This window comes from Harpia harpyja, chromosome 17, assembly GCF_026419915.1.
Source record: "Harpia harpyja isolate bHarHar1 chromosome 17, bHarHar1 primary haplotype, whole genome shotgun sequence".
Classification (NCBI taxonomy): domain Eukaryota; kingdom Metazoa; phylum Chordata; class Aves; order Accipitriformes; family Accipitridae; genus Harpia; species Harpia harpyja.
In genome coordinates, this window is record NC_068956.1 from 15,752,379 (window position 1) to 15,773,403 (window position 21,025).

At 37.8% G+C, this 21,025-nt stretch overlaps 2 protein-coding genes across 4 annotated transcripts; both read right to left on the reverse strand.

The window, feature by feature from the left end:
• Positions 1–324: 324 nt before the first annotated feature.
• On the reverse strand, positions 325–7,966 carry LOC128153518 (matrix metalloproteinase-27-like). Of its 3 annotated transcripts, XM_052812938.1 has the most exons (10): positions 7,756–7,966; positions 7,162–7,400; positions 6,407–6,555; positions 6,181–6,309; positions 4,010–4,171; positions 3,714–3,837; positions 3,278–3,408; positions 2,887–3,046; positions 688–791; positions 325–479 (listed from the first exon to the last, which is right to left on the reverse strand). In XM_052812938.1, the coding sequence occupies exons 1-10, from the start codon at positions 7,927–7,929 to the stop codon at positions 379–381; spliced, it is 1,473 nt and encodes a 490-aa protein (XP_052668898.1). In that variant the 5' UTR covers positions 7,930–7,966; the 3' UTR covers positions 325–378. The 3 variants fall into 3 exon arrangements, with proteins under 3 accessions (XP_052668898.1, XP_052668901.1, XP_052668900.1); XM_052812941.1 differs by lacking the exon at positions 2,887–3,046; XM_052812940.1 differs by lacking the exons at positions 325–479; positions 688–791 and adding an exon at positions 1,872–2,412.
• Positions 7,967–13,232: 5,266 nt separating this feature from the next.
• LOC128153326 (interstitial collagenase-like) lies at positions 13,233–20,028 on the reverse strand. The gene is made up of 10 exons (XM_052812587.1): positions 19,885–20,028; positions 18,752–18,996; positions 18,325–18,473; positions 18,109–18,234; positions 17,202–17,363; positions 16,715–16,832; positions 15,925–16,058; positions 14,727–14,886; positions 13,708–13,808; positions 13,233–13,498 (listed from the first exon to the last, which is right to left on the reverse strand). Exons 1-10 carry the CDS (start codon positions 19,987–19,989, stop codon positions 13,398–13,400), a joined length of 1,401 nt encoding a protein of 466 aa, XP_052668547.1. The 5' UTR covers positions 19,990–20,028; the 3' UTR covers positions 13,233–13,397.
• Between the last annotated feature and the right edge of the window lie 997 nt (positions 20,029–21,025).

The window sequence follows — 21,025 nt, forward strand, 5'->3', positions numbered from 1 at the left end:
TTGTATGTTGGAAGGATATTAATATATTAATCTGAAGTCTTTCACACCTCAGAAATACAGAACACCTTCAACAGATGAAGCAGAAAATAGTTGACACGAATTTAAAACCATTTATTGCCAAAATATTTGAAAACCCATCTGGAGTATTACTACTAAATTATGTTGGACATTTTGCACTTAATCAGGAGAAAAAATGCGGTTTTGTTCTAGCCTTTGGAGATACAACTAGAATTGGCATGCTGATTTATTGAAATAGTAGACATATATGAAAACTAGTCCTGTTGCCTCTTCTGTATAGCAATGTAAATAGGAATGGCCTCTGAGCAATCTACAATGATTTTTATTCTCATTTGCTGTGTGTAAGAAAGTTTAATGATATTAACAGTTAAACCAGCTGTTACTCTTTATTTCACGGATAACTTTTTTAGCAGTAGGGTCAAACTCCCACTGCTTCGATCCATGGAAGAAGTAGAATAATCCTGGAAATAAAAAAGTAAAGCATTATGTTATGGATACAAGAAATAGCTTCATTCTGACAAAGCGGGGAACATCGTCTTCGTACACACAGGAGAGCATCTCTTCAGTTCTGTCTTTTGCAGGATACAGCAATAATGACATTCATCTTAACTCCAGAGCTTATGTTATTTACAAGTAAACTGATTTTACTTAAAAGCTCATTTCATTTACCTTTCTGTTGGAAAACAGCGTCAACCTTCTGGCTAATTCCTGGAAAGTCATCAACTGTCTGTCTAGGATAACCCTTCTCCATGGACTGGCTGTTTTCATCAAACCTAAATCATATGAAAGGAAACATGTAATTTTACAGAGTTTAGACATCAATTTTGCAAAGAATTAAGCAGCTGCTGAAAGGTGTCCACCGTCTGTAGTTTGACTCATTTCACTGGGGTTACAGAGAGTAAAGTTATCTACTCGCACAAATGTCTGTAGGATCTGGCCATTGCGTTTTCCATGACGTGGCTACCTGTTTGCTGATAAAGTGTTGTGGTTTAACCCCAGCCAGCAACTAAGCACCATGCAGTATTGGGGAAAAAAAAGGTAAAACTCGTGGGCTGAGATAAGAACAGTTTAATAGAACAGAAAGGCAGAAACTAATAATGATAATAATAACAATAATAAAATGACAGTAATAGTAATAAAAGGATTGGAATATACAAAACAAGTGATGCACAATGCAATTGCTCACCACTCGCTGACCAATGCCCAGTTAGTTCCCAAGCAGCGATTCCCCCCCCCCAGGCCAACTCCCCCAGTTTATATAGTGGGCATGACGTCACATGGTATGGAATACTCCATTGGCCAGTTTGGGTCAGCTGACCTGGTTGTGTCCCCTCCCAACTTCTTGTGTCCCTCCAGCCTTCTTGCTGGTTGGGCATGAGAAGCTGAAAAATCCTTGACTTAGTCTAAACACCACTTAGCAACAACTGAAAACATCCGTGTGTTATCAACATTCTTCTCATACCAAATCCAAGACATAACACTATACCAGCTACTGGAAAGATAATTAACTCTATCCCAGCCGAAACCAGGACATAAAGGCAGACATCTCCAAAGAAGCATCTGGAGTGAGACAAATTGAAGGAACACCTGTGTTTTTGACAGCAGGGATGGGATTTACCTCCTCTAACGATAGCAGTGTGACAGACAATGCGTGGAAACTGGCCAGGTTGATTCCCACTATAGCGACTGCACATATTTATTGCATGAATTTTAAACTCCTCTTAGACTTTTATATGATATTGTACATAATCCTCTACTAGCTGACAGACTTAGATGGAGGAAAGGAAGCTGACATTTCTAGTACAATCTAGTACAACAATCAAGTTGTTCCTAACTGAGCCAGGACAATTTTTATGAGATGGGGCTGAATCTGGGGGCTGAAAGGAGGACCTAAAAGGTTCCTCAAGATTTGAGGAACCCTCTCAGGAAAAAAAACCAAGCAAACAAACAAATCTTTGTTTTACTTCTCCTTGGATACAAGAAATACTTTTCACAGGGACATGAGACTGAGAGAATGAGTTACTAGGTAAGAAATCCTGTGGTTTTCTTGAATGCTTTTGTCTTGTGACCAAGGCAGTAAAATAGCAATACAAGATATTGTAAATACTCTTTCCAAAACTATCAAAAAGGAAATGACATACAGCTCAAAATCCAGCTGACACTGTTTGTCTCATTGAGGAACTCCACAATTAACCACAATAAAGTCTGTTTGACCCATGCATTCTCCTGTTTGCCTGCAGAAGGCCTTTGCAGCAGTTGTCCTTGCAAACAGGAGGAATCTATCAGCTTCCCAAAGCTGATTTTTTGCTTCCATTTGCCTGGTATTTGGGTATCAGGACTCATTCATGGCAGCTTGGGAATAGGATTTAGAAGCAGCATGTTGCAAATCCAATACTAACCAGCCAAAGAAAGAAAAATGAACTATCATTTCTATCTCTCTAAAAGAGATAAAATAACCCAGGACTTTTCAGAAATCAGAGAAATCCTACACAAGCCATCCTAGCCAGCCTTCTACTGAAGTAGTTTAGCTTTCAGATCTTTATTTTCTGAAATAATTTTGTCTATTGTATTTGTAAAACTTCTCTACATGCTGGAATTTTTTCAGCTTCAAGGTGTAATGCATCAAAACATGTCCATATCCTGAATGCCCATTTCAGGACACCCTTAAGCTCTCAAAAGTCAAAGCTATATTCTTCTCCCCCTGCAGGAGTCAAAGAAATGTTTCTAAGAAAAGTAGGATTACTATAGTCACCTAGTTACATATAGTTACCTAAAGGTCTACTTTCTCTTTTATCACATGGACAATTTTAATTGTATACAGATTATATTGGAGTCAATCATAATAAAACATTAGTCAGTTTTTCTTACCTCCAGTACTTGTCACCTATGAAAAAGACTGTCTTCCCTGTATGTTTATCACAAACAGCTGCATCAATTTTCTTGACACCTTTAGGGAAGCCCAGTGTGTTGATATTCTTTGGATAACCAAGCAACACCTGATATCCGCTGATAACCCAGAATTTATTGCCTGTTAAAAAAACCCCAAAATACCTAGTTTCACCAATGATTTTCAGACAGTAAAAGAAAAAAATGCATTCCCTTAATGTAGGTTGTAGGAAAACTAGATTAAATGTGTAAGTTTTTTATTTATTTATTTGAAAAGTCAATTTTATGCACATATAGCTACCCTTCCTTCCTCCCTCCCATCTTCCCACAAAATTAAAGGTAAGAAAAATTTACAGAAAATCTCATACTTCACCTTTGAAAAATAGGATCTGGTCTTTCGTATTCTCGTACACAGCTTCAATACCAGGTGGCAGAGTTGGCCAGAATGTAGAAATCAATTCACGTTCAACTTCTGAATTATCAGGATAGACTCGCCATAAGTGCCTGATTTAAATATGAAACAGTTTTTATAGTAAATAGTAAACCACAGACGTTTCTATATATGCACAAGAATGTGAACAATGTTGTGACTTACAAGCTCTTTCTCGACAGTGGAGCTTTTCAGACTCTGCAAAAATAGTAATATAACTTGTATCTGCTAAAAGTTTTATTTCCATGAACTGAAATCTATCCATTTGTCTCATTATATATCACATAGTCATAATCATGTGAACCACCAAAGTATTCAGTCTTTGTAGAAATCAGGAAAAAATAAACCTCACAGAGACAAATGTCATATCAATATTTACCTGCCCTTTAGAAAAATTACTTCTCGTCGGAGTGTAGTTATAGCATCAAAAGACATCTGGGAGCCACAGGTTTCAGGTGAGGTAGGGGTGACTGGCCTTTTATCTGGGGCACTTGGTGGAGATCCTAAGGGAGACATTTTGGAAAGAATACACCAAATCTGTAGAAACATTAAGGTTTTCACATATAAATGTATTTTTGATATTATGAGAATACAATTATTTTTATGGCTAAACTTTGTGAAAGAGATTATTTCTCTCCTGCTTATTTCTTTTTTTAAGCCATGGATTTTACTCACCGTAAATGGACTGAATGCCACTTATATCATCTGGAGAGAGGGGAAATTTGCTGGGGTTGATGTAGGCATAATTGGGGAACATCAAAGCCCTGTGGTCATTAGAATGGGAGAGACCCAGGGCATGGCCAAACTCATGAGCAGCAACAAGGAACAAGTTGAACCCTTAAAAAATGGATGGAGAGAAGAGATCACTCTAATTTTGGTCTGCAGATGGCTGATATAAACACAACAGGGCTATTGCTCAGTGCTAGTTTTCATACAATATATTGAAATTCACTAGGGTATGCATATACATAAACATTTTTTTTTATAGGATAAGGTGGTGTTCTTCCGCCACTAGCAGGGAGTGGCTTTTGGCCCTCTTTCCTGCTGTTCTTTCTGTTAGCTACTGAAAGTATGTGTGCGGCATGAGTAGCTGTCTGGGGGTGAGTGTGGGTGCAGCTCTGAGGAATGTCCTGGCAGGGTTTCCTGGCTGAGCTAGAACAGATTAGATAGTGAGTCAGGTAAAACTAACAGCTCTCCAGGGCAAGGACAGGACAATGCACTCCATGCTCACTCAAGGTACCAAAGTGTCACTCTGTGTGTCACTCCCCCTCCTACAAAACTAAAAAAGAAAAGTGAGATCATGAATAGACAAGGAAAAATAGAATGTTAGCAGAATGATTTACCTTTTTATCATTAGGACTTTAAAGCATATGGTTTCTTTATAGCCTTGTCAAATAAAATATCTTTTTAAAATATTATGCTTATGCATGCTTATTCCCAGTGAAATATGTTAACACAGTAAATATAGATGAAAATGGAATTTCCTTCAACATGCATCCCTCCAAGTAACGCACTTTTCTGAATTAGGGAAGAATGATCATCTGCCGTGCAGACCAAGAGCCAGCAATATCAAAAGACTTAATGAAGATCACAAGTCTGTGTCAGTGCAGAGGACTGGTCATCGATTGCCCAAGAAAGGCTGGCTGAAGCCAAGATATCCACTTCTCAAAAAACCAAACAAAGCCTCAATTTTTCCACCCATATTTCCAGTCCTCCCTTCTCACAAGTCCTCCAAGCTCTGCAATGAGTTCTGCAATGCCTGGCCACTGGAGCTGTGCTGTTGAGGAACAGCAGCAAAACTGGGGTTGACCCATTCAGTCCCAGTGTGGGGAAAACATTACAACTTATCAGTATGACATGCTCACCCCTCGTCCTTTTTTTTCCCAGCACAATAAAGCAGCACCACTCCTCCTCTTGCAGTGTTCTTATAGCACCTTCCTGTTTGTTAGCTCCTTGCCTTTTCTACAGCTTGACCTCAATTCTCCTGCTACAGTTATCCTCTGCAGTTTTCCATCCCAAAAACTGGATGAGAAAAGGATCTAAAATACAAAAGAGTAATGTGCCCATGTACTGACAGATCTGTTAGAGGCAGTATGTGCTGTATAGCCAGCCTGGAGGTTGAGAGGAGGGGATTGAGGTGAGAAGATGGGTCCCAGCCAGGTGGTTGAGCATTCGGCGTTCACCTCTCTTCTGGCCCCGTGGCACACATCTGTAGTCAGCTCTACACACTGCATCTCAGCCCGTGGGTGGCTTGAACAGCATGTTCAGAGTCCCAGCTGGTGGCAGGCAGCTGAAATTGCTTGGAGAACACTTTCACGTATAAGCCCATCCTAGCCTGAATACAGAGTAAAGCTGTAACAGCCTATAGCTGGACCTATCTTGGTATCACTGGTGGCTGTAATGTTTTTTAAGTGGTGGGGATCTCCTCTGAGGGCTGCTGCAAGGCTTGGTGTGCTTCCTCTGCAGTGTGTGGTAGTGCCAGACTTGGTGCCAGCATGTGCACCAGGAGGGGAAAACATCAGAAAGCTTTTACCATGGGTTGTGAAACTCTGGCAGGCATGGGCCCTGCCAACCCCCAGGTGAGAGTGGCCCATGTCTGTAGCATTCATATGTGAAAAGGGTTGTCCTGGTGGTAACTTTACCAGTGCTAAATAAGAACTAGAGTAGATCAGACTGATTTTATGTCAGCATTATTGTAAGTATCCCAGTTGGAGGATGGCTGTAATATGCTCAAACTGCTCTTATGGTTAATGCTGTGTTTCATCTCAATCTATTCCTTCACTTACATAAAATCAAAAAGGAATTTACCCATATGCATAACACTTCAGAAACCTTTTTTTACCTACCAGCAGAGCCTGTGGTCCAATCTTCATCCTCATCAAAGTGCACATCACCACCAAAACCATTGCCAGGTGGAAAGGCATGAGCGAGGATGCCAAGGGGGCCATCAAAATAACGAGGGCAACGTCCATGAGCTAAACAATAAGATGTTGAAACAATATTGAGTTCATGTCATGACTATTGGAAAATCTTTACGTTAATCTTACCATTGGTATGCAGTCAATGTATTACCTTTGGTCCCAAAAGCAATCATTATATCTGCTATTCCCTCATGAATACGAGTGAAAATCAGCGGGGTGACAGTGCTCCACAGTTTAAATGCCTTCTGGATTGCTTTATCCACATCCTCTTTGCTCATATCTGGTGTGTGGTTCACAATTCTACAGTTATGAAGGTTCAAGTAATAATACTTAGTGTTTGCAGAAAGAATTTCTCCAATATTGTTAAGATGATGAACAGAGATGTAAAAGAAGCAATTTAACCTGTAATCCAATAGCTTCCAAGATTCATCTCTGACTGAGTTTGAGGAATGTGATAACTGTCCAACATGTCTTTTTCATAATAATAATTGTGTACATGGTATCAGTTTTTCTCAAAATGGCCCTTAGCCAGGAGGTCATCTCTTGAGCATGAGGAAAGTCGTCTCCTCAGGTTTCTGTGACTACTAAACTGTTGGTCTTAGCAAATTTTGAAGATAACAGGGCTTGTACAGGGCGCATTTCATATTTCTGTTTGGCTCACAGAATATTTATCAGGAGTGATACATGACAGGCAAAATACTGTGGTTGACTCAGAAAATGTATAATACCCAGCTCGACTCTCAGAAATTCCTCTCAGGAATATGCTTAGCTAACAGCTGGGAAAAGAGAAACATTTTTGTATTCCCTACTGGAAACAATTGCTATAGAACTTCTATTTAAATATAACAAATGTGGATACCCACAAAACCAAAATTTAAACTCAAAAAGTAATTATTGAAATACTACCTGTATGTCAGCTTGGTTTTCTTCCATCCTGGTAGAGTAACACCATAGAGACCCACATCGGGAACTCCACACCTGGGTTTCTTCATAATTTCCAATGTCTCAGTATCTGGTTTTCCAATTACTTTCAAACCAAAAAATTGCTGCATTTTCTGAAGTTTTTCAGCAGTGGATTCAGCATTTATTTTCCATCCAAGTTGATTTGGATCTGGCTCAACAGCATAGAATTTATTTAAATAGTCCTAGTGAAAAAATAAAGCAAGCACATTTCACATTTTGATCTGTTTCTTAAACAAATACCTTAGGACTGATATTGTTTGTGTACTTTGCTGGCAAAACCATCTGCCTGTGATTTTGGAGCACAACAGATGTTTTCCTGAGGATTGTAGCTAAACAGAAGTGGATAACATTGTCCCTGACTCTTATTTACTTGACATTTCCAGTTTGTACGGTTTATCCTACTTTAGTAAAGTTTGGGCAACAGAGTTCTGTGTAATATCATTGTCTCAGACAGCAAACTGCTGTGTAGCTGGAACACACAGATCGTATCTAAAAAGAGAAGGCTCAGTAGATCTCAGATATGGACAATGTAGTTACCTGTACAAGCTTTACATCTTCTTCTTTGCTGTCTTTCTCTGGGTGGATGGGAAGAGTGTTAGAAAGAGCTGCACACATTAAGAGCAAAAGTGAAAGATCCTTCATTCTTACTCCCGTCTCTGTCCTGGTAGGAGAGCAGTCTGCTTTGTACTCTGTGCATATCCTCTCTCGCATCCCAGTTCGTACAGTTATGGGGTGTTTTGTAGAGTCAGCTGTAGACTGACTCAGAGTTTATCATGCTCTGCTTACCTCCGCACAGCCTATAACACTGACACTATAAAACATAATTAAACCCATCCGATTTCACAGACATCTGAAGTCAGTTAGTATTTGAATAATCCTAAGCTGCTTGGATACCATTTCAAAACTGGTACTCAATTTTAGTTATTTTACACTGAATTTTAGCAAACCTGAGCAATTTCATGCCAGATGAAATCTTTTAAGTTGTCTGTACCCAGTTGTGTGAAATGAGGCCACCAAATGTACAGGGAGGGACTCCTAATTCTCAGCCTAGAAAATGGGAGTCATGTACCAGATATGAATCCCATCCAAAAAAATTAAAACTTTGGGAGAAATTACTGTAAGCAGAAAGTTTTCTTTTTAAGTTGATGCGTAAAGTGAGACTGGGTGATTTGGAAAATGGATGAAAACCCCAAATCATTCCCCACCTCTTCCCTGCAACTCTTTGAAAAGGTGTTGCCTTTAAATTATACTGGTGGAATCCAAGATATACATAATATACATAAACAAAAAAGATTTTACTCTATAAATCCAGCCTAAAGGAGGTGAATAATCTTATAGCTCTGTCTGCATTAATCTAATCTATCTATCTATCTATCTTCTATCTATCTATCTATCTACCTACCTACCTATCTGCCATTTCATCACAAAAGGTTTCTTCAGTTTAACCACATTAGCCACAGGGGATATGATTATTTCCTGTCTTAAGTAATTCAGAATAAAGGAAGTTTCAAGAGTCACCCAAGCTATGACAAATTACGGGATTTCACCCTGTGCTGGCCAAGTACCTTCCTCTTCCACTGGCAGCAATGGAAGCTGAAGGTGTTCGGCATCTCAGAGGAATTCTGACAGCATGTACTCAACTTTTACAAAACACTTGTAAGAAATAGGATCATGTTGGACTGTGGCTTTCTCAGGAAATCGTTGCTTCCGTGTTTTTGGCTTTTTTGATGTCACTCGCAGCCAACTTTTCTCCAGCTGGAGACATTAATGACGAATTTTCTGCCCAAATTTCACAATGTAGCCTCGTTAGTTAAACTTATTTGTTAATGGCATTTCTCAGCTACCATAAAAAAAACCCCAAACCAACAAATCCTTCCTTTAATTTGTTTTTAGTATCATTGTATGGTATGGTAAGAGACCTGTAAGGCCTGGATCCCATTCAGTTCTGTAACTGAGGTACAAACTGTGACAACGAATTTTCTGAGATGGAGGGCTCGACTGAACTGATGCTGGAAATTATGTGTGTGTTTATCCAGAAGTACAGACTTTTTTTTTGAGATCTGTCTTATGTTTTTAAATGGATATATTTGTTTGTCTCAAAGGTTTTAAAGCTAGAAGGAATGCCCATGGTGCTATCATCTGACTAGATACATGGCACAGGTCACAAAAGACAAACCTCTGGTCAGTGGCTTTTGCACCAAGCATATTTTCCAATGGCACTAGAACACATTTTTGGAAAACATGTTTTGGCCTATATTAATTTAATTTTCTAAAAAATCAAGGCGGCACTATGAGCAGATTTGATATGAACTGGAGAAGTGGTTATCTTTTTTCCCACTGTGGTTGGCCATAAGATCCCCACAGCTGTCTACTGTGTAGCAGTAGAAGGATAGAGACAATGAGAGCAGCTATGTTAAGATTAGTTGCACCTAACTATACATTTATTAGTTAAGCATTCTTCTATAGAAAATGGAGAAATACATATCTCTGGAGAGTGATTCAACCAGCTATCTTAGAGTAGGATGAACTGGCCTCTATAGGTGCTCTCTGTCTTTATTGAACATAGAGAACCTTAAACAACCAATTTAGACTACATTTCTAGTTTCAGCCAACAGCTCAAGCTACGTTAGTGTTTACTCAGAAGACATTTGAGTGACAGATGATGGAGGCCTATGTCACTTGAAGCACTTTCAGGGTTTTGCAACTTGACCACCTACACAACACAGCAGCCAGTTCCTACTGCCCGTGCGAGAGAAGCCCAAACATGGGTTTTTTGCATGCGGTTTCACAAATATGTCTATAGCTGGCCTTGAGATCTGGGAAAAGAAGCTGTATAAGCAGCTGATGGTTGTGCTTTCCTAATGCTTATCTTTGACATTGGTTAGAGTTGGCTGATGTCGATCATGACTTCTTTTCTTATCCTAGAATTGGTTTTATCCGCACTGCAATAATGTGACCTATGTTTTAACCCAGAAAGGTAGCTGCCTATCCTCATCACATTGGTAGAACAAACTGATGCTACACAGAGCATCACAGGAATCATCAATACTGCTGCATCATGGTGATCTTAACACAATACCAGCAGGGATTCATCTTCCCCAAGTGTTCACAACATGGGTGTCTGCACGTGAGTGAACTGTCTAAGCTTGCATTATATCAACAGAAATCTAATCAATATGGTCAAATGGCATCTAGAGAGCATTTCATCTGACTGCATGTAAGAGGTAAACTTAGGATGGTTTGTGCAGCTCTGAGGAGCTCACCAAATGTTTTAACCAACACCATTGACTATGATGAGAGCCTAAAGCCTGAGATCACATGAAAACACTTAGGCTGCAATTAAGCTGCCTAAACAGTGATTTGCGGTGCTTTTGATACAGTCCAGTGAATCTGAGACATTGACACAGATCTGGTGGCTGTGACCCACGACCTAGAGGGGACATGTGGCTTTTAGACTGGTAGTTGGAGGCCAGCTGGAAACCTTCAGGTACCTTAATGGCACTAGATAGCTGTTCAGTCAGCTGAATTGAGCCACTTCTTTGCAGGCTCAATCTTACCATAGAGTCGACAAAGGTGAATCATTACTCAGATTGAGTGAAAAACATGGGACAATGGCAAGTGGTTCAAATAATGTATTTAACCCTTTGCAAACCTTTAGCAAAGACTGCAGCCTGTGAAGGCATGATTCAACCACCCGAACATAGGTGCCTAGAGACAGTGTAGGCTCTGTGGGTCTTTGGGAAGTGCTGGTCTCCCAGAAGTCCTGTTTCATACCTGTGTGGGTGACTTGGATACCCTACAGCACCTCAAATGCACTAAACATGTATTTAGGGAATTGGATCCCTTCCTGGGCAAATCTGTCTCAGTTAATAACGATATGGGCTATGACGACACAAAAAAACAGTAAGTAACCAGACACTAGGGAGTGGTACGGTGCTCTACCATAGTACAGTAATTAGCAAATAGGACTGTAAACTTATCAAAAGGGAGTAAGAAAATGGCAGGTGATTGTGCGGACTGAGCAGGAAACAACACCCAGATTCCAAATTACTGAAAGCAGTGCTTGTGCCTGCAGGCAGGCGAGAGCTGCTGGCACCAGATATGCCTTCCTCCTAATGGTGTGGCTGGAATGGAGCAATTGCCATGGTCACACAGGCAAAGGAAATATTCACTCACATAAGCACGGTGAATATTTGTCACAAAGAAATCCTTCATTTTGAGCTCTTGGTCTTCCTGCTCAAGGGAAATCCACAAAACAAATTTCAAAAAAATGTGCCTGGCAACTGAAAATCAGAACTTCACAGGATAACAAAAAGCATGAACTAAAAATATGCCATTATAAACTTCATCCTCTCTTTAACTTCTTCATCTTCCATGGTCTGTAAATTACCCTTTACCTCTCTCTTTCCTCCAAAACATAACTATCTCCTTAGCCCTTGTCCCCATTTAACATTTTCTCTGCCCCATGAGTACCCACTACTTTTTTCTTCTAGAGAGGGATTAGTTTTCTGCTCTAAATCTGAAGAGCTGTTCTGGCAATACCTCGAGATCTTCTGCTTCTACTTCATATCTGAAGGGAATGTGTGCCCCCATTTTTTATTTTTTAATAGATAATTGGTCTAGTAAGAAATATTATCTTTCCCTGTAAATCTTGTGTTATGTTTGTAGACCATCTCTGCTAAACCAACATAATCAATTTAGATTTATATACGCCTAAGACAATTTTTGGTTTAATTGTCATTGGTAGCTCAGTAGCACTGGCTTACACAAGAAAATATGATTAAATAGCATTGCTACTAAGGTTTCAAATTAAAGAACTGGTACCTAAATCACCTTGTGAGAACAGGTTTCATATAAATTAATTTCTTCATTAAAGCCTTTGATTTACTGTAGTTTAATTTTATTTTTATTATTTTATAATTTTTGTTTAGGTTTTATAAAGAATATAATATATCCAAGTTAATTTTCAATTATACAGTTTCTTATCTTTGAGTAATATTTAGACTAATTTTTACTCCCGTATTTAATAAACATAAGAACTACCAAGTCTGTTCTTTATTTATGAAGGATACAATTTAACAGACTTTTAATACAGACAGCTAAGTAATGAAAAAAACTGAACAGATATGTTTTTATAAGGTTACATATTCTTTTCTCTAAATGCAATTACTTCTGTTACAGTAACCTGAAACCTTTCTCTGAAGTATGTCAAATAATACAGATATCATACGAGATAATACATTTTGTTATGGTCATATGGCTTCTAATGTTATAAGCTGAGCTACAAAGACTAAAGAGAAAGTGGACAACCTTTCAAACACAATTTTAATTGAGCATATTTGAAAAAATTGCAGTTAAGATGGAAGTTAAGCTGTCTTTTTCATGAACTTTTTCTATCAAATATTTTTGGCCAAGAATTTTCATTTTTTAAGCAAACTTCTTCATCCTTTAACCCACTGAAATTAGGAGGGATTTACTAACTACTGTAAAGTTAAGTGTAGTAAGCACTTGAAAGAGCCTTGAGTAAAGAGGTTTATTTGTCTGTTATATGTTGTGGCTGCCTGTGATAGCAAGGGACTTGTTTCAGTGATCTCAGGGGTCCTTTTTAATCTACATTTCCAGGCTTAAACCCAGTTCCTAAACCAAAAAACATGAGAAGAAAAAAACCCTGCCTACACTTGCAGAGACATACACCCTGGAGGGAAGGCTAAGAGTGGAAGTTGGGGAAAGAGGAACAGAAAGTGGAAGCGTGATTTGTAGACTGACGTTAATGAGCCCCAACTGGCCTAATTACCCATAGGATTTTCACCAGGGCTTTTGTGGAGTGATGGAGTTCAGAGGCAGCTGGCTGCTCCTTTCTCTGTTTTTTGGGAAAAAGATCTGATGTTTCATGCCAGAATACATTTTTTAGTGTTTGGAAGCTAGACTTGGCTCTTGAGTATTAGTGCAAATAAGACATCAAGGACACAATGATATGACAAACATAATTTATTAAGAAACTTTAATGTAGCAGGTGAAATGGTGATAAATTATATAAATGTATTTGTTTACACTAAATAATTATTAAGACTATACTTCCACAGCATTTGGGCAGAAATCCATTCTGACCTGATAGTCATGAAATGCTGAAAAGTTCAGCACATAGAAACATACAGTGTGCATATGGAAAAACATTGCAATTAACAATTAAACCAGCTGATGCTCTTCATTTTTCTGACAATCCGTTTGGCACGAGGATCAAACTGGAACTGAGTTGTTCCATGGAAGAAGTAGACATAGCCTAGAAATAAAATTTAATCCAATTATATTTCATAGGCAACTTCTTTTCAGTATTTTGGGAAAAAAACCCAACATAATCTGTCCATGTATACTTGCTATTTTTCATTTCCATCTCATTAAGGTTAATAACAGGTTTTTGAAAACAAATGATTCTATCTACAGAAGCCCAAATATTCAAGTAAACCCAGATGAAGGCTATGTTTTACTTACCATTTTTCTGGAAAACAGCATCAACTCTGCCAATTTTTCCAAAGTCGGAGACTATTTTCCTGGGATAATCACTATCCATGGATTTTTTGTTTTCATCATATCTTAACACAAGAAACATCATTACAATTTGTGAGGAAGCAGACAATATTTTGAAAGTCCAAAGCAAATTCATACACATATGCAAATCTACTGTTACTATGAAGTCTTATAAAGATTAGCTGAAGTAGCTTTTTGATTCTTCCTGTTATGTATTAAGGTTCTCACATTATGAGTGTCTTGAGATTCAAAAATCCTGCCTTTGGTAAAATTTGTAACAAGGCTCTCAAGGACCTTGGAAATGCAGCCCAGGAATTTATTAATGCATTTCTGGACTGTCCAGAGCCTTGGCCACCACTTGCACATAAAAGGAGCTTCTATCTCGAGGCACTGGATATCCAGTTCAGTATAAAAGCAAAACATGAAACTTGGGAGTAGAAGATGGTAGCGCAGTCCTGAAACATACTTGTATTAGCGTCAACCATGTACTTCTTAAACAAAATTACTCTCTGGAATTTGTCATGAGCTACACTTGAACTATAAATATGACCAACTGTACAATGAAATATTTATAGTGTGTTCATAGAGAAATTCAGTTACAACCCTTTTTATTAGCAGTTCATTTAGTTTGAAATGTGAATGAAAAGTGGACACTATCACAACATTGCACAGAAAACCAGCACTGTTGTGGAGAAAAAGTGAATAATTTACTAGAAAAATCACTCTTTTATTGGGCAGATGTTTCATTCACTTGCAAATAATTACATTCCTGCTACAGGAACCTAATGAATGTCAAAAAAATTCTATAGAAAAGTTGACATTTCCTAGCAAGTGCTTAAAATTTTTAAACTTCCAGAGAATCCTGTTTAAATTTCTGGAGTATATCTGGTTTAAACATCGTTGCACTTGAATTTTATAGTAATTCATCAGTCCTCAGGGACAAGTGAAGATATGTCTTCTAGTAAATGAACATTAAGTCTTACCTCCAGTATCTGTCAGCTATAAAGAAGTATGTTTTTCCTGTGGCTTCATCACTGTAAGCTGCATTAACTCTTTTAACAGTCTTCGGGAACCCCAAATGATAGATTTGTTTAGGATAGCCAGGTGCAATGTCATATCCCCTGAGAACCCAATATTTATCCTCTGAAAAATATAAGCACATTTAATTTGTTTTTTCTATTTATAAACAGCATTTAATTGCGTTTTAGATGAGTAGCAAACAATGTGTCTTAGATATCCATATTATTCCTTTCAGTTTATTACTTTAGAAAATGGTCCTAATTCTTACATTGGGACTACATCATGAAGACAATGGAAATGTCTTTTGTTATATGAGTAAAAAATTAGAAGCATAAGGTGTATGGATAGTACTTCTCCTAGATTTTTTTCAAATTAATATAAAGTATGTGTCTGTGTAACAACTTGGGGAGGGCTGGGGGTTGATGAGTTAATCCTTGACATTGGGTTGAGATATTGAGTTTATTAAATTCCTGTAATATGCTACTTGATTATAGAGCCATATAATATTTTGAAAACTAGACAATGTGCATTAAATTGAACTGTTACGAAGGGCATATGTCTAATCCAAATGCTTTAGTAATTTTAGATGCAGTTAACATATTTATATACGGTAATATATCATGTACTGTAATATGTGCGTAATGAAGTTGAGACATTTAAAGTGTATTTGAGACATTTAATGAAAAGGACTGATTGATTGTTTTTTCAGTGAACAATTTTCCTCTTACAGTATGCTTTTCCACCAACATTTTTTTGTTGTTGTTGTTTTTTCCAAAATATCACAAAATACTAATAAGCATATCAATAACGGTAGTGTACAAATTCCTGTATTTGCCAACTGAATTCAGCAAAAATCCTTCTGCATAAAACATAATGCTGTTGCCTGAAGAGAACTAGACCTGAAGAAGGGAAACTATTTTCAGGTCTTGTTTTTCAGAGCATTAACTACAACAGAGGGGTAAGTTTTCAGGATTATGACCGCTGGAGATCCCTTACAGCAGTATAACTCTATGCGCCTCTCGTTTAACTATTTGCAGATCTGTAAGATTCTCTGTTTCACTGATCTTCCTTAAAAAGCAAATTGACTTTTGTAATTGCATAGTTTGCAAAGGAGCAGGGAGTAACTGGTCAGAAAAAGTAGACAATTTCAGATTCCATTACCTTTAAAAAGTAAAACTTCATCCCTCTCAATGTTTTCATAAGCAGCTTGAATTCCTGATGGTAACTTTGGCCAGAACAGTGAGATAAAATTGAGCTCTGCCTCTGTCCTCTCAGGATGTTTGCGCAGCATGTATCTGGTTTAAACAAAAATTGATGTAATAAAATAGTTCCACTCCTATCATAACTGCAAAATAATTATTATAGATCCCAGAGTATAACATGGGGGGGATGTGTACCTGGGTGTGAATATCCCCCTCCACTGAATGTAAAGGAAATCTAGAGCGACTGCACTCTTAACTTTAGCACCTAAGTTGCATGCTAAAAACCAGGCAAGATGAATATAAGCCCTTCTATTTCTCTGTAGGACAAGCAGGCTAAGAGTTGGCTTCAGTAACCACCTAACAGGCATCTTTCTACATAACAGCACTTCCAGTTCTGTCCCTGCTCTTGTGTTGAGGAGTAGCAGAAAGGTTACAGTGTGGGACCCATGGACACATTGCTAAGGAATATATGAATGCTCTTGGTTGAATCAAGTTCAGAGACAAGTCTGTGGCAGCAGTGGCCACAGCAGCAGAACAGTTGGAAAGCAACCTACAAGCCCTCATCTCCTTCACTGCTCTTGTCAACTAGGGCTCCTAGGATTCATGATTTTGCTTGTGTAAATACATAGTGGTTTTCTAGGGCTTCTCTTTGTACTACATTCCAAAAGGACATTTTCCCTCATGGATTACAGAATTTTTTAAACTACTGAATATTTTAAAGAGATAATATATATGCTTATTGTTGTTACCTGCCCTTGAAGAATATTGTTTCTCCACGTAGGGTAGTAATGGCATCAAATGTCAAATTCGGGTCACAAGCTTGTGGAGTTACGGGTCCTGTTGGCTGCACAGCAGCATTAGACTGTCCTATAGGAAGAATATTTTATCTTTAAGTATGGAGAAATATAAAGACAGCGTTTAGAAGGTCCTCGAGGACGCCAATAACCCTCTTCACAGAGAATGAGAAGGCATGTGGTTTTAAACTAAGAGTCTGTCACTGAAAGCAGGCTTTTAATGTTGATAAAATCAGTTGTGTTTATTTTTTCCAAAATGAGTTTTTTGCAGAACTGGACCTCAGCTGAGGTTAGCTTCCAGGAAATTTCTGTCTTTCATTATTCATTGTTCAGCAACAGTTAAATCTCTCATTTTGGTGGAATAACCATATTTTAAATATATTCTTATTACTGTTAACCAGCCTCCGAAGTAGAAATATTAAATAAAAATATTATTTCTTACCATAGATGGCTTGAATGCCATCAATGTCATCCTGAGGAAGAAGGAATTCATTGGGATCCGTGTAGGAGTAAGTTGGATACATCAGTGCTCCAGGGTCATTTGAATGAGACAGACCCAGCGAATGGCCAAGCTCATGGGCAACAACAATGAACAAATTGTAGCCTGTAGGATAAAAATCATATGAAACAAGGTAAAATCTGTTTCAGTATTCAGCACAGTTGACTAAATGGGGAGCAGTTATGCATCCTCCCAAAATACACTACAGGTACAAGAGATGCTGTAAGTAATGCTGTCAATCAACATCACAACTCAAAAATATTGTAACAGAAGAGCTATATGAGTACTTAAAGAACATCCAACCTTAATTGTGGTCTCATTGTCCTTTCTCTAGTGTCCTTGTCACTTAAACACAAACCCTGTTTCTCCTGCTATCACATAAACTGTTCAGATTGAGGATCATGCCAACAAGTGGAGGTTCAGTGATCCAACAGAAAAAAACCTTCAAAACAAACACTGAGATAACGGTTTTGGTGATACTCAAATACCCTAGTTAGCACCAAACTTTGAAGTGTTAGCTTAAGAAAGAGAAAGGATTTGACTTAAGAAGTTTACCACCAGATCTTCCTGTATCCAAGTTTTAGGTTTCATCTGAACAAAAAAAGTATTTTTAAGTGCTCACTTAGTTGCCATTATAAACCACTATGACCTAAAAAATCTTTTTCTGCAAATAGATTCCTACAAATGGCAAAAAAAAAAGAGCAACGCAATTTAAAAAGATAAGTTCTGCTTCTTTTGCTCACTTTTTGCCTGTAATCAGGCTCAGGAACTAAGCATCACACGAGATAAGATTGTACGAGGTAAAACTATATAAATGAAATATAAAGTAATCCAGTTACAAAGTCCTTACCTCTTCCATCTTTTGTCCAGGCTTCCTCCTCATCAAGATGTACATCTCCACCAATACCTTCACCAGGCTGGAAAGCATGAGCCAGCTGCCCATTGGGGCCATCAAAAGGAGAGTTGTCTTGGTGGTCTAAAATTAAGAGGGAAAAAATCAGTTAGAATCCTAAATTATTTCTATGATTGCAGATGGCTATTTAATACATAAACATATCAATGTTACCTCTATAAGCAAAAGAGATCATTATATCTGCTTCTTTGTCCTCAAGTTTTTGGAATGTCAATGGTGTCACGTTGCTCCAGACACTGAGAGCTTTTTGGATTGCTTCATCTACATCAGCTTGTCTCATCTTTGGGGTGTAATTCAAAATCCTTCAAAGCAAGCCCAGCACATTATATATTGTTAAGAATACAGCATTTTAGCTGAAAAATAATAACTTGTACAAAAGTCAGAAATCTTAGACATATCCTTCATGAATGAAAATTAATAATGTCTTCATTTTAGATACCACCTTCTAGAGTGCCTGTCTTCTTCCAGAAATCAGTTAATCACTCTGGATATCCGTATATGGCATAATGTACTTACTTCAGACCCCCCAAAATTAGGATGCTAGCTTTATATCTTTTTGAATCTGATTAGGAAAGGTTACCTGTATGTCAGATTATTTCTTTTCCATTTGGGATTCCCTGCTGTGAACACGTATTGCCCTATATCAGGTATACCACATCTGGGTTTTTTCATCATCTCCAAAGTGTCAAGGTCAGGTTTCCCAGTCACTTGTAGTCCAAAGAATGCCTGCATTTCCTTGAGCTTTGCAGCAAGGGAATTTTCACCCTTCTTTCTTACATGAGGGTGGTCATCCCTTTGAAGACCATAGAAATTCTGTAGATAACTCTGAACAAGAGTTTAAAAAAAGAAGAACATTGTGGCATATCAGTACTGTCTTCAGTCACACTTAAATTTTCTAAGTAATCTTGAATTGTTCCCATATTGACATGCCCTGTGTTCACCAGCAGCAAGAACTGCCTATTTTCTCCAGGAGTTGGTGTGAAGAGTCAGATATAACTTAGAGTTTTCATATAGTTTTCCAAATTTCTTGTTTCACAGGTGGTATATGTGAAGAAATGTGTTTAAAATCTAATATTTACTGTTAATAATTAATTCCACATTATTTATGGTGCCCAATTACTCTAACAGCAAAAGTTATGAGGAAGCTTATAACTGCTCTCTTTCAAGGAAATAGAGATTGGCAGTGAGACTCCACACAGCCAGGATTCCCAACAAAGCAGGTGACAACTACTAGAGAGTCAGCACTTGGCAAATCATGCCATTTATTTTTAGCTACAAAATAAGATATTAGGAACTCAGGTCTTCCTACTAAATTTCAGCAATTTTGTCTCCAATAAATGGTGTTGTGTCTATGTAAAAGTGTTGTATTTCTCATAGATGTCCCTTTTTTTCAAAGTATTCCATAAAAGATCCATTCAGCAAAATGTTGAAATACATGCCTGCTTCAACCAAGTTTCCTCCCTTATGTTACTGAGACCAGTCATACCAGAAGTTTCAAAGCACATTCCGAAATGTAAATTGTTGCTGAGTTTGACTACTTCTGCACAGCCACAGAGCCTTGCTGCTAGAACTCATGCTTTGGTAGTTTTGTTGTCACTTTACTGACAACATGAAAAGTGAAGTTATATGATATTCAGATGACTTTTGGGTAAGTTCCACATAATTTTCACACTACCTTATGTTTTACTTAGAAATGCACTGAAAAATATTTACCTCTACAAGCCGTAGGGTTTTTCCCTCATCTTCTGCTTCTGGAGCCACAGGAAAAGCAGAGGAGACAGCCACATATACCAACAGGAGAAGCAAAAGGATCTTCATCCTTGTCTAAGCTTGTCTGCCTCAGTTTCAGTCTTGAGCTATTGAACATGCTTCTCAGCTCTGTTTATATAGCTAATTCGTCAATCAGTGACAGTCTGACTCATGCTGTATAATATCCTCTGATTAGTAAAAATGATGCATAACAGTTTCTTCATCAGGTAATGACGCAATGTGTTTAATGTTACTGTCCTTACTTTGCCTGAGCCTTCTGTTTGGGGCAATTTTGTAGTGTGTTTAATAAATAAGGAAATGCTATTCAGGTAAAATGTGGAGCTACATTTCATAGGTATTTTTGAATCATGAATTTAGACTATTTGTAGGACAAGGTCTTGACAAACTGGAGAAATAATAAGAAATAACATATAACAGTAACATAACATTGTATTATAATGAATAACATTTTGCTATATATATGATATATATGTTTTAATATTTAACAAAATATAGCATATTATGTCATAATATGTAATAATAAAATATAAAAGACAGTACAAAGAACCAATCTTATACAGCAATAATCAGCATCAAAACTCCAGTAGGGCTGTCATCAGCTAATTAAAAGTTCTGTCTAAAACAATCTTATGATGCTAGCAAAACTGAGTGCTAAAATGATTCAACTTGTTTTGACTGATATTAACAAAAACCAGTCATGTTACTGGAATGCATAAACTGGGTTCCCATATGCATGGTAAGTAAAATAATGTTTATACCCCTGCCAGCACAGGTAAGGTCTCAGCTGCGACAGTGTGTTTGGATCCAGGCAGAGAGATGACCTCTGGTTGGAAAGATTCCATAAAGCACAACAGGAACGTTTGTGAGTCTGGAAAAGGAAAATTAAAGTAACTATTTTGTGACTCTGTGTTCACTGTTTCATGGAAGGAGGAGCAAGGGGAGCCATGATAAATGCTGTTAAATACATGAAAGTTTTTTCCTAAAAGGGAAACAGTGACTGTTCTCCAAGACTCTAAAATGGTCTTAAACAACAGCGATTAAGTTTAGACATGAGGTTTGGGATTCAGCTGCCTGAGCATTAGTG

Coding starts and splice junctions, on each gene's coding strand:
- LOC128153326 (XM_052812587.1), bottom strand. CDS start 19,989: ATGAAGATCCTTTTGCTTCTCCTGTTGGTATATGTGGCTGTCTCCTCT. Junction 18,235..18,324: donor GATCTCTTTTGCTTATAGAG/GTAACATTGATA, acceptor TCTTAATTTTAG/ACCACCAAGACAACTCTCCT. Junction 14,887..15,924: donor TGAAGTTTTACTTTTTAAAG/GTAATGGAATCT, acceptor TATATTTTTCAG/AGGATAAATATTGGGTTCTC.
- LOC128153518 (XM_052812938.1), bottom strand. CDS start 7,929: ATGCGAGAGAGGATATGCACAGAGTACAAAGCAGACTGCTCTCCTACC. Junction 3,838..4,009: donor TGGCATTCAGTCCATTTACG/GTGAGTAAAATC, acceptor TGTCTCCCTTAG/GATCTCCACCAAGTGCCCCA. Junction 792..2,886: donor ATAGGTGACAAGTACTGGAG/GTAAGAAAAACT, acceptor CATATGATTTAG/GTTTGATGAAAACAGCCAGT.